The 14,079-nt window shown below is 34.5% G+C and overlaps 1 protein-coding gene across 2 annotated transcripts in view; it reads left to right on the forward strand.

Moving 5' to 3' along the window:
* The window catches only part of LOC144973201 (uncharacterized), a 14,066-nt gene extending 5,187 nt beyond the window's left edge, over positions 1-8,879 (forward strand). Inside the window, exon 4 of one of the 2 annotated variants that reach the window (XM_078915361.1) lies at positions 6,345-8,879. In XM_078915361.1, the coding sequence (XP_078771487.1) occupies positions 6,345-7,298 (954 nt within the window). In that variant the 3' untranslated portion in view covers positions 7,299-8,879. The remainder of the gene's footprint in view (positions 1-6,344) is intronic. The other variant, XM_078915370.1, reaches the window with a different exon arrangement.
* Positions 8,880-14,079: the final 5,200 nt, after the last annotated feature.

Below are 14,079 nucleotides of genomic sequence, written 5' to 3' on the forward strand. Positions count from 1 at the left end.
GATAGTTAAAAAGATAAATAAATGTTTTCCTGACTTATGGCCTTTCGCTTTCCACCCATCCGATTGATACGCCTCGCCTACTTCAATGATCTTCTTTTTCAATTCCTACCAGAATTCACGATCGATGTATATATATATATATATATATATATATATATATATATATATATATATATATATATATATATATATAGAGAGAGAGAGAGAGAGAGAGAGAGAGAGAGAGAGAGAGAGAGAGAAAAGGAGAAAGAAGGGGGGGGGGTGTTGGATGAAGGAATTAGGAACAATTTCCATACCTGAGTTTGTTTCTTGTGTGTCTTGGTATTGTTATATAATAGACACAATGGCGATCCATACTTTTACTATTGCAGGAACTCTACCTAGTGGTCAATCGATTCTTATTATTATATAGATGATCGAAGAGTAATGTGTGTGTCTGTGTGTGCGTGTGTGTGTTCGTGTGTATGTGTGTGTTTCAAGTAACCATTGTGACTTAAGGGTAGCCAACCTTGACTAGAACAAGAAAAAGATTCAGATATAATTCCAACTATAACAAAACACACACACACACACACACACACACACAAACACACACACGCACAGACTCGCACACCCACACCCACACGCCCGAACGCAAACGCTCAGGGAAAATATTGCATAGTTAGCAACATACTTCATCACTCTCAAAGCAAAATAAATCGATAGGATGAATTAGGAATAGTACAATCAAAATAAACTTGTCAATTTAATCGTGAATTGGTTTGGGAACAAAATCGAATGCGTGTATTGATATGTAGTATAAAATCGATAACCTTGAATTAAATAAAAAACAATATAATCGATACAGTCGTTGGCGTGTTATGGCAACAGTCTCGTTGAAAACAAGGCTTCACAGCACTTACGTCCTTCCAATCAGTTCTAGCAGATTATCAATAATTTATCTCTAGACCTAGATAATTGTAGGAGTATGATGGTTCAATGGTTTCACAAAGCCTAGTTGGTCAACTCGAGATTCTCTGAATAATTTTGTTTTTGGAGTAAGGCGTGGGACACGATCCATGTACGCGTATGTACTTAATGGATGTACTTAACGATTAAACAGCACACTAATAATCTTTTCCAAAGTCACCCTTTCCGACACTATGGCGATGCCTAGCCTCCATTCTAAATTCCGTACTTTATTTAAAGACCACAAAAGGTGTAAAATTTACACGACACAGATTTGGTTGAGACCTGAGAAAGATCATAAGGGGATTCTTGTGCAAAAAAAGTGTGTAACAGGTGATTTGTAATATATGAAATGATAATTTGATTCCATATGACCTGTTTGGAAAATCACTAAAATACAATATCCATGTTTAAAACGAGGACATATGCCATTTCAAATTATTTATTTGTTTAATTACTTATTTTATTATTAATTTAATCAGGTTATCAAATTACGAAAGTTTTTTATTTGTCTTTAACAATTTTTTAAGGAAACCATCATTGTTTTTGTGGTTATTTAAAAATAAAAATTTCGTTAGTACCATGAACTACAATAGAGGTATTCATTCATGACGTGTTTGAAGTTGTTTGTTTGACTTACATTCCAGTTGCCTTAAATGACACTATGACCAGAGAGTTACGGTGTGCTCATTACCTGGAAGCACGGTCGACTGAACATAGACTTAATAAGTTACAACATACCTAAGGGAAACGGGATCTAGGGTCAGATGTGTTTTCGTCGTGGGTCTTTCCGTGTCAACCCTAACCGCATACTTTGAAGTTGAAAAGAAGCCAAGATCTAAATAGACAGTTATATATATATATATATATATATATATATATATATATATATATATATATATATATATATTATGTAGGATATAATACCTTCATACACATAAAAACTGAACTGGAGGGAGGTTATATTATTATTATTTTGTTGATTTGATACCAGTGTTTCTTGCAATAATATCTCTTCTCTGCAACTAGCAAGTTCGTTTAGGTCAGGTGTTTAGGTCTCCTCCCTATGAATGCAACGCACAATTTTTCTCACTGTATTTTGTTCTGTAAAGAATACTTGAAAATAAAAGGTCGTCAGGTTTTTTGATACAATGCCAAGCAGAAGTAATCAGGCCATTTAAGTAATTGTTATTGTCATTTGACCTCTCTCCCTGAATGGCCGGGTGACCAGCCAAGTTGGTGGTCAAGTTCACAATATTTTGGGGGTTTTTTTGGACGGAAAAAATACCGACAAATACAATTTGTACATGGAAGCAAGTAATATGTAAATTTCGATATCTTTGGTGGCATTTGGTGGCCTCATTGGCCGAGGTAATATCGTTTCTCGTCTTGTTATAAGTCAAGCAAAATTGAACATGGTTACTGACCGAATGAGTAAAATTGTATCAATATCTAGCCTCGATGTTGCTTCCTTTGATTACTAATTTGACACTTATTCGCTCACCCGACTCAAGTGTGGATTTTGCAGTGACGAATATTGTTGCGGGCGACTTGTGCTGTATGAATTGAACATCCGGTTCGCAATGATCTGGATCCGGAGGAAATGAATGAAGCCTTGCGAAACCCATTTAGTTTAGTATGGCGAATCATGCATCTGTACTTTGTAAACTCTCACATTTTGAAATTCACCTTAAATCAATATTTTAGACAGGACTAACACCTTCCATTATTTTATTATGTATGTTCCATATATACGTGAATAGAATAATCTTGATTTGATGTCGCCTCAGGTTCTTCCAACTTGTTTGTGATGCAGAAGAATCGTTTATCCATTAAAATTAAAGCCTGCCTTCTTAAGTTTAATTACTCGACCAAAAAGGGCCTAGGAATGTTTAAAATATCACGGTACGCTGATGTTGAAAATGGATAGAAGGAGCACACCACCCTATCCTTTGTTGACAATTCATTATGTATTTTCTGTAGCAGCCATTCCTATTTATACAATAAAACTATGTAATATCCACACATAGTAGTAGGTATATATGGTATACAATAAATGACGCCTCTAACCTGTTTTTTTCTGCCGAATAAGTTGATTCACCTGTTTATAACATGAACCCAGTTACTTTGAGGGGAGGGGGAGGGGGGATTGTATATTTAATAATAATATAAAATTTATTTTGGCTGATTCTGATACATCTACCCCCCACCCCACCCCCCACCCCAAACCAACAATTAATGGCAGAATTTCAAAACTGATAAAGTGACGAAATCAATCGGATCTTGGCCATCGGTTTCTTACAATGTCTCAGATGACCTATACTTGTCTTATAAGATTCGTAAACTATGGACTGTAAACTAAACGTAGTAGCTGCTGTGTAGTTTGGAACAGCACCACGGGCCACGGGATATTCTTTTGTTAATTTTAGATGGGTCTCACGTTAATAATCTCACCTTGATACTTTGTCAAAATAAAATGTGATGTTAAAATATAATTTATAAAGAAGAGAGAATAGATAACAAGGTGCGGCTATGTGGTCTTGTGGTATGAGACTCGCCTTCGGACCTGTATATTCAGGGTTCGAATCTCGCTCTGTGCGGCGCATAGTTTAGCCCTTGAAAAACTCTTTTACACACTCACCTTCTCTCATGGTACTCGGGTGTAAAATGAGGAGTTGCTGGGAACACTGTATTTTCGCTTTACGTGTGACATGTTTCGTCCTACACGGTAAGCGTTGTGTTGTAAAGCGCCTTGGACACGTTAATAGGATATTGCGCTATATAAATTCTCAAGTTTGCCTAAATTTAGTATCAAGTGCGTAAAATTATCGGTCAGCCTACTTTGTGTTGACTTTTTAAATGGTTTATTGTGGAGTATGGCTGATGGTTTGTCATGGATAACGATAATTGATGCTGGTTGGGACCTCAATTGACCTATATTATTTTTTCGATTTTTATTAGCATCAAACGGCATTGGGTTTAAACATAAAATCGCCGGTATATCTCGAGAATTGGTTTACTTATCAAGCTGGTTTGGGTCATAATAACTTGCTACAGCACAAAGTTAGGTAACGACGACCATACTCTGAAAATCACAAATCACCAAATCAGCCAATTTTTAGTGAACACAAACGTATTACTGAATATAGAAATGCTGAACCGTCTATTTGCTATTTGGTCAAAGTTTACCAAACGGATTATTGACCACAATGTATAACTGTAATTCCACACGCGATATATCCCTATCACTGATTTCATGTCCTAAACGTTAAGTACAGCTAGAGTTGAATCCATTAATATTGTACTCAAAATCAATGCTTTGTTTTCAATCAACAGCAGCTAGAGAAGTCAACGTGAATCGATGATTCGATTTCATCATTAGGTTAACGTTTCCATTGATTTCCACTTCGTGCTTAATTGTTAGTTTCCTCCAATATTGGCTCGCAATGTTAAGACAAGCGGAAGAAATTCGAATCCCATATATTATACTAACGAAAAGGTGACAATGGAAAGGCTTTGGATGGGCTGGGGTACAGTTCCCATCCGAGGCCCTCTTTGTCTGTATTGTTCCCGTCTGAAGCCTTCATTGTCTGTACTATTCCCGTCCGAAGTCTCCATTGTCTTCATTCATCGTACAACAAATGCAATTTTAATGATAAATACAGATAAAGGTATTCAACCAATTCAGCATTTTTATCGCCTTTACACACTGGATAGGTGTATTTACTGTACAGTGTACACAAGTACCAAGCACAACTTTCTTTTGACTGATTTTTTGCACAACTCAAAGCGACATACAAGAGAAGTAAAATAGGTACACAATTTCATTCCTGAATGCCCACAAAAAATGGCATGAGGATTAATTAAAAGAATGGGAAAGAAGGTAGAAGCCGGAAGGGAAAACCCCAAGTCAACAGATTGTTAGTTATCAACCAATGTACGATGACAACCGAATTGGTAATTTATCGTCTGCTGCACCCTCTCCGTCAGACTGATAATATTACCTAATGAAATCGTCTCGCGTTATTCAGAAGAAGAAAAAAAAATCATTGTAAAGCTGATAAGCTAATTCATGCTAGTTGGAGTTTTAGTTAACAATATCTAGGTGTTGCCTGGTTTAAAGCTACCGAAGAAAATGTCAGTAAATAGTTTTATTTCTCGACTGTACATCAGAGATCGTGACGGGAAAGGGGAGGGGGGGGGGGGGGGGGGGGGGGGGGGGGGCTTGTATTTGAAGACGTATGAGATTTTCTCGATTTCTTCTTCGCCGTTAAACTGTGAAAATAAAATGCTTGCTTCATGGACGTAGGTCACCAATCTTTCCGCCAGCTGGAATGTATCCAAAAACCGTACATTTCATATCCTTATGTAAGGATAGAGGGTGGGGTGGATGGTAAAGATCAAAACTGTGATTAGATATTGCACGATGAATGAAACGAAATTCATGTGTTGGTTTGACATATTTTATAGAATATTAATCATGCCATCGGGTGGACAATCATAATCAAATTTGGGCCAATAAATTAGTTATAGAGTTAAATTTGAAAGTACTAGAAGAATAAGTTATCAAGTATCCGTTTTGGAGTCTTTCAAAATATAAAACAGAAAATGTAAGAGCGAATGTAACAGTGAATAGTAAAGTTTTGATTTCTGAAAATCTATAGCCCACTATTATATCCACAAACGGAGGAATGAGGAAAGTCCGTTGTTTACACACCAATCAGGCACAGCACAGAAAACCAGATCGACCATGACGCATGTTTGTGTATATGATTTACCGTAATTTCACGTGACCGCGAAGGGATTACGATTCTTGTATTTGCTAACAGGCCTAACCATGATCAGTAAAATTGACCAAATTCTATCTGTGAGTTTTTAGGGAAAGGCTTAGTTATAGTATGAGAAATATCAGAGGTTCAAGCTTTGTTTGAAAAATATTAAGAAATATTCACATTGAAAAATTTACCTAAACAGGCACACGTAGGCTTCTTTTCGTTCATTACGTCAACATTCCAAATTTGCCTTTTTCGAATTTTAGTGCATAAATTCTGTTGTCTTTTCATGGTCGTTAATATGAGATTGCTTTTGCTGATAATGCAACATTTGGCATTATTTTCGAAATGCGTTTAGAGAATTGTAGCTTTTTTTTTTGTAACAGCACTAATATAAATTTGAATAAATATCTTTTTTATCTAACCAACTAGACAGCTTGTCACAAAGGTATCGGACATGTCGAAGCAGCGTGTCTTATTTGTATGGCCAATGCCATAGCTACCTTTCGCCTTACAATAGAACCCCATCGGCTTATAATTATATACGCAAACACATTTCTCCCCTTACGAAAGTTTTTTTGAGTTACTCAAGTCACTAAGTTCCTTTTCTTATTTTGTCCCCAGAAAATCAGAAAGCTGGAGAAAAGTGCAAATGCTCTTTCAGAACAAATGAGTCAATTGAAAGAGGAGAAAGAATTGCTGGGCCAAATGCTCAGGGATCATCTCACTGTGTGCTCCAATCCCCAGCTCATCACAACAGATAATTGCTTGACTCTCAACAACATAACCAACACCACAGCTAACTATATCAGCCGCGACAACGGCAACAGCAACTTGATTGAAACTGTCCCAACCCTCTCCATCTCTCAAGCCCAAAATATCCTCTCAACATCTTCACTCGATTCCAATCTTACATACGAATTCACTCCAAACACGGCAGCTTCTGATACTTCTTCTGTATTCTTTCCCGACAATAGGGACAATCTCAATGACAGTAACTATGACAACTACGAAAACTACACATCCCCTCCTCAACCCGACGATACAAACTCAAGTAGCTTCTATGAAAACATTAATCACGACATACACCATATATCAACACCAACAACAATGACAACAACAACAACTAGTTTTGACGATTTAAACAAAATACAAATGTCCAATAATATAACTACAGTTTCACCTTCCATTGACAACACAACAAATAACAACATTATCGTATACGACGGACAACTCGACACATGCTACGAGGAGATCATCATTGATTTTGCAGATGAGGACGCAGAGTTTCTCAGAAACGACGGGCGAACGCGCGGAGACTCTTGCTCCAGCGTGGACACGGTGTCCAGCTTGTATAGTGCATCCACAGCGGGTTCCGAACTGAGACCGATCAATGAAACGCCTACTGACGTAGCTGCACCTCATTCAAATAACCATAACAGTAACATTGACGTCAGCACACTGTCTGCTTACTCAGGAATTCACAATATTATCGATGTTGCATCTTTCAATCAGGTGCCTTGTGGGAAGACTGTAAGCATCACTGATGATTTCTTTTTGATGGACAATGATATATGAATGAACTCCATTGCAAAGACAGCACTTATTAAGTAAGTTAATCACAATAATGAGCTTCTCGTCTCGCATGGTAGCCTCTTTTTGGTGATGAATTTGGCCTCTTCGTGGCTGTTGGCTGCTAAAAAGAATGACAATTCTCATTTTTTCTGTCGCTTTACGATATAATATACTTGTGGAGTGAATTATATTGTATACACATCATATTTTTCATTGATTGTAACTTTATGATTTATTCTTTATGTGCTCAGTCAATTTGCCATGATTAAGACAAGTTTCTCATGAAATGAACAAAGCAAAGATTATTATTGTTGTTATCATAAACTTGACATGCCAATGCTTATGGTTAAAGGAAAATAATATCGAATCTCAAAGCCCTTTGTAGTTCATATAGCAAAGCAAATATTTCAATGAAAAATGATAACAACACCAAGAAGAGTATTGCTGTTTAGTGTGTCGTGGTTAAACAGCTAGGTGGTCCACTACACATACCTTACATTCGTGTGCATGTGTGGGCGTATATATATGTGTGTGTGCGTGTGTGTGTGTGTAGGTGTAGATGTATTAAAATCTACAAACCAATGGTTCTGATTTAGTGTAGAAATTGCCCTCTTTTGAAAAATGTTTGCACACATTATGCAGTCTTTTGTTGCATACTATGGCAAAGACAATCTTGTCATATGAAAATTGATGTACCTACTCAAGTAAGTGACGGAAAAGAACATCCTATATGAATATTGATTAAATGAATTTGAAATCGATGTGTTCTCCAAACCTTCGGTTTAAAGAAATCAAATGAACTATTTTCATTCTTTTAATATTAATATCCAATGTAAGCAAAATTTATTGAACGTATTCATTCATGCATGATAATAATGTATGATAGGCTACTGGGTTTTTTAAATATTATTTTAAATAACTACCCATACACATCATTATATCGTCAAATGTTGTGCGGTACACCGCGACACCAATTTATTTCTTCCAAATTCTAAAAAGAAAATAAAAACAAAACATAACAAAACAAAAACCCAGTTTATTCACCTTTATGAACGTTTGAATTCACAAACATTGATAAAATAGATTTTCTTTTTGAATCAAGTTAACGCTTGGGTCAACAAATTATTACTTTCGACACAATATAATTCACAACAATAATGAAGCCCTATTTAACCAGTTAACTGCCGTACTCTGGAAAAACTCGTATTTAAAAATTTGGCCAGAAAACTCGTTCTTCAAATATCCATCGATTTAAATGACCCTCGTCTTGTCAAAAACTCTCACATCTGGGACATCGCGAAGTCCCAGATTCGAAAATTGTTGCCAAGATGAGGGTCATTTAAACCGATCGATATTTGAAGGACGGGTTTTTTGGCCAAATCTTTAAATACGTTTTTTTTTTTCAAGAGTACGGCAACTAACTGAGGTAAAGAGAGAGAGAGAGAGAGAAGATAAGAAAAGATTTAAGACCGTGGAGTAATAAGCACAAGATTAACCAGCACTGAGTTATCTTGCCCCATAAAAAGTAATGTACAAAAACGAATATAACAGCTTCAAAAAAGAAAGAAAGAAAAAATAACAAAATACCAAACACAGAACATTTCAGGCTCAAATTCCATATTCAGTCATTAACAAAAACAGTAAAACCTTTAATAAATCATCTTCAAACCAAACAGAAGGCAAAAAAGTATTGACACGATTTTGAGATGTCTTCGACTTCATATGTGTTGATAAAACTTTTTTTTTCAATCGATATTTGAAGGTCGAGTTTTAAGACCAAAATATTAAAAACGTAATTTGGCCAGAAAAGTCGTCTTTCAAAAATAGATCAATTAAAATGACCCTCCACTTGTCAATACATGGGACTTCATTGAAGTCCCAGATTTGGGAGTTTTTGTTGTTTTTTTTTTTTTTTTGTTTTTTTTGTTTTTTGACAAGATGAGGGTCTTTAAATCGATCGTTTTTTTTTTTTTTTGAAGCACGAGTTTTCTGGCCACATTTTTGAATATGAGTTTTTCCAGAGTACGGCAGTTAACTGGTTAACTAACAATCCGACATAATGAAATATCTATTTAGTGTTTTATCCCTATATCACAGGTGCTAAGATACACACATTGATACTATAATTCCTTACACATAATTTTATTACGTGGATTCATCATTCATGCCTCACTTCTTTCTCACGACATAACTTGATTTTGACAGATTTCAACGTTTAGGCTTTTGAATTTTCCATTCAAAACTTATGGTTTTATTCTAATAAAATGAAACTCTTTTACCATGATAATTGTGTCATAATATATCAAATGAAAAACCGACCTTCATATAGCTTAAAGGTATGTGATGGACTCTTTGTACATAACTTAAGGTTCATTTATTATTTGTTTTTATAAGTTGATTTTTCAAAAAATCTTTTTTGTGTAAAGATTGGCTAGAATTGACAGAGTTTTGATAAGATTCAGACGTGCCATTAAAATCATTTGATTGCAAATAATCATAATGTTTGAAAGATAGATAGATAGATAGATAGATAGAGAGAGAGAGAGAGAGAGAGAGAGAGAGAGAGAGAGAGAGAGAGAGAGAGAGAGAGAGAGAGAGAGAGAGAGAGTATGTTATCCAAAGACAAGAAAAATACCACTCATTAAACAGAATGCCCACTCGATAATTGTAACTGTTCAAGTTGAAATTTGAGTATTAAACAAGCCGTTGGGAGTTATACAAAATTTTTTTTGTTGTTGTCGTCCTCCAAAAAGAAAGAAGGTCATTATAGAAGTATTCATTTGTATGTGTGTTGTGTGTGTGTGTGTGTGTGTGTGTGTGTGTGTGTGTAAGTGGGTGGGGGAGCACATGCATGACAATAATGTTAACAGACCCATTTTAGTTTATCAATCTTGATGTGAGTTATCAGATGTGAATGTGAACCAACAAGATAAATGGACTAATTTAATGTAATGTATTAGATGTCCATTCGTTTTATGTTTGACATACCAAAATCTCTTTCTTTTATCATTTGAGAATTGTTACAAAAATGTTGGTATGCATTAAATTATGAAATTTCTATTTCTCGTGTTTCAACCGTTATGTTTTATCTATGACAACCAACGTGCAATTTTTTGTATATTTTTTAAAATGACAGTTTTTATCATTGTCATCATCTTTTATATATCAGATGTTATCAGATCACGAATATGCTTGTATTTGGAATTCATTTCAATATTTTGCATACAAGATTTCTCTAAAAGTCATTCTGCACACTATTGTTCTGAAAAAATACGATATAAACAATAAAGTGAAATTGAATGTAAGCTTCAATTTAATTACAAAAACAGATCAAACGAACGTTTCAGGTTTCCCCTTTATCAACAAAACAGGATGAATGCAACACTACACATGAAGTAGTGTTTCATTCATCCTGTTTTGTTGATAAAGAGGAAACCCGAAACGTTCATTTGATCTGTTTTTGTAATTAAATTAAAGCTTACATTCAATTTCACTTTATTATTTATTTCTTCGAGCAGCAACATTTGCATTAAAAAAATACGATGACAATAAATATAAAATAACCTGGTTGTATTACTACTACTATTTGCTATTACTGTTTCAATTACAGGTATATTCTCAATAATCATCATGTTATCAGAGTCATTTCGTTTTTATTGTTATATTTTGTTGTTGTTGATGTTGATAACTGCAATGTTATTTTTTCATCCAAATTTACAACATGGGCATTGATTTTTTTAGAACAATGTGTAATAATTCAATGTTTTACAGGGTGTCCACAAATTCTGGGTACATAAAAGACTCCACTTTCAATTTTATATTCATCCATTTATGTTGTTGTTGTGAAGAAATGGCTTAACGTCTCATTTCTTCTCTGATAAAGAGGTCACGTGATGTGAAAATACTATTCATGTAAATCCTGTTTGAATCAAATTATTGTGTAAAGGAAGTCTGTATTATCACCATGTGCCCAGTCTTTGTAGTTCAACCTGTAGATGGTATACTTTTAACAGAATATTAGAAAACGGTAAGGGCTGCCTGAAGCCGGTGATCGTAAAATACTAACGAAAGAGTGAAAATGGAAAGGCTTCGTATTTGTGTATTGTTGTGCTGACGAAGGGTTTGTACCCGAAACGTCCATTGTCTGTTTTGTTCCCATACGAAGCCTTTCCATTTTCACTCTTTCGTTAGTATTTAACAGAATATTCCAATTTTAGGTCATTTGAAAATTCTTTACAAAAACATAGCATTTTTTTTCCATTTTTTTTTCCAGAAATCATTTTATTCAAAATTAAGACAAAAGGTTGGGAGTTATTTTACTTTCTAAATCGATGTATAAAATGAAAATAATTCCTGGACAAAATGGACAAAAAATGTTGCGTCATTGCACAGCTGTGTAGTTATGTTGTTTTGTTATGCTCTTCATGTTAGATTGTTTATTTTTATAATACAACATTTGAGTCTGCTCAATACTTTGATTGGTCTATTGTTCATCATCTATTTTTCACCAAACTACATTTTTAAATAAAGATATTCTATATTGTATTCACACCCCCCCCCCCCAAAAGAGAAAGAAAGAAAAACAAAACAAAACAAAAATAAACTCAGTGTGTATACTACACTTCATATTCTAAACTTAAAATGTTTCACTCCTTGTATATATTATCATGCGATAGTATAGGATTTTACTTCCCTACAGACAAAGGTCTTGTTTGAGACTGTCATAATAAATATGTTGTTATAGTTGTTGTATATTGTAGCATAGATCCATGAATATTGAAAATAATATAGGCAGCTGTGAAATTTAATCAGATTCCACAAATCCTCTGAACCCTTTCCCGTAGAGTTTATGGTTACTGTTGATTAAAGGGCATTACTGTAGGAGAGATAACCTTGTTTAGAATTGTTTTAAGAAAAGACTTTAATCGTTTACAAAAAGCCATAATAAGAACATATGTTTCTGTGGTGATTTTACTTTACTTTTGACATCTGGTTTTAAAATATAACTTTGTTATGATAATGTTTGTCCAGAAGTATGAGGAAAGCGTGCATGAATTTTGGAATACTATGGATGAATTAAATCAATAACTTCTCTTTTGATAACCAGGCTTCATCATGCATGGTATACTCAAATCTAAGCGTGAAGGTCCTAGATTCAAAATTATAGAATATTATGTGTGTTCAATACGATTCGGTCTAAATTTTGTTGCGGTTATTATTAACTTCAAAGCCCCTTAAAACGAGTTTTATGAGCCGAAAGGTTATCAAGCCTAGTAAATGTTGAACCCTTGATTAAGTGCTCCATTTAGATCTACGGCATTCTTTGTTGTTATTAACTTTCATGATGTCAGATAAAAAAATACCATTGCAATATTATTTTCATGGTTGTAAATACGTGTTATATATATATACAATAATTTTTATCATCTTGTCATCCCGAGGTAAATTTTGAAATGGCCGTGAGCTCAACAAATATGTGAACATTCATCTCAAAATGGTATTATGTCGGGATGAACCTGCTGAATGGAATTGAGTTTTAAGTTTAATTTATAAAATTTGAATTTTGAAAAATGAGAGTGAGTTGGTTTTTTGTTGTTTTTGTTTGTTTTGTTTTTGTTTTGTTTCTTAACCAGTTGACTGCCGTACTCTGGAAAACCATGTATGTAAAATTTGGCCAGAAAACTCGTCCTTCAAATATTGATCGATTTAAATGACCCTCATTGTGCCAAAAACTCTCAAACCTGGGATCGCGAATACCCAGGTTTAAGAGTTTTTGACAGAATGAGGGTCATTTAAATCAATCAATATTTGAAGGACGAGTTTTCTGGTCAAATTTTTAAATACATGATTTTCCAGAGAATGGCAGTTAACTGATTAAACGCAAAATAACATTCAATTCTCTTCATATAGTTCATTCTCACCTAATACCATATTGACTTAGTGAGTCACATATGAATTGAATATGATATGTTTGATACATTTTTGTACTGCATTGACTTTCTGGGTGACGGGAATGTTAGTAATATCTCGTCGTAACTGAGATCTTTGTATGTGAGCTCAAGTTTTGTGTAAAATAAAATTCTGCACCCATTTGTACAATTTAATGTTTTGAATTATAAACACTTTCAACCTGTGATATTATTGTAACTTTAGATACCATTGTCGTTGTATTTGATTTAATTAATATACGATCATTTTACTTTGCTCCTGTATTGTAAAAGTTTTTGTGAACTTTTCGTACAAATAGAAATAAACCAAGGTATCACAAAGTGGTAAAAATCACACAAAGTCTTTGTTGTTTGTTTTAATACCATACTTGGATGAGATCTGAAGGGAAGAGGTTTCTGAATCCTGGAACGTTGAAGAGTACAAGTATTTTCTAAGATTATAAGGCTTGACATTAAATCAAAGGAAAGATAACGGAAGTTTAAGGACAACCTCATCTCCAGTAAATGATTGAATAAATTGTCTTGTGGATTCTTAACAAACAATTTGAGTAGTGTATTCTTTGCTTGCATTTGAAGCCATTGATGTTACATTATATTATACTCAGTGAAAAAAAAATAAAAATAAAAAACAACACTTGAGTGGAGAAGTAAGAAAAGTATTTGTAATCTGCACCCACTTCCCATTTCACCCCGCAGCGATTGAGTAGATGGCCATGGTGTAGTAGACGTCTAGAGGAAAATACATATTTTTAAAACGGAAAACGACAATTCCATCCAAAGGGTGGAAAGCAATCCTCTTGGTCCAATACGTGGTATGACTCATTTGAAAGAGTGTT

This window comes from Berghia stephanieae, chromosome 1, assembly GCF_034508935.2.
Source record: "Berghia stephanieae isolate SIO BIC M18660-M18661 chromosome 1, UCSD_Bste_1.3, whole genome shotgun sequence".
NCBI classification, from domain to species: domain Eukaryota; kingdom Metazoa; phylum Mollusca; class Gastropoda; order Nudibranchia; family Aeolidiidae; genus Berghia; species Berghia stephanieae.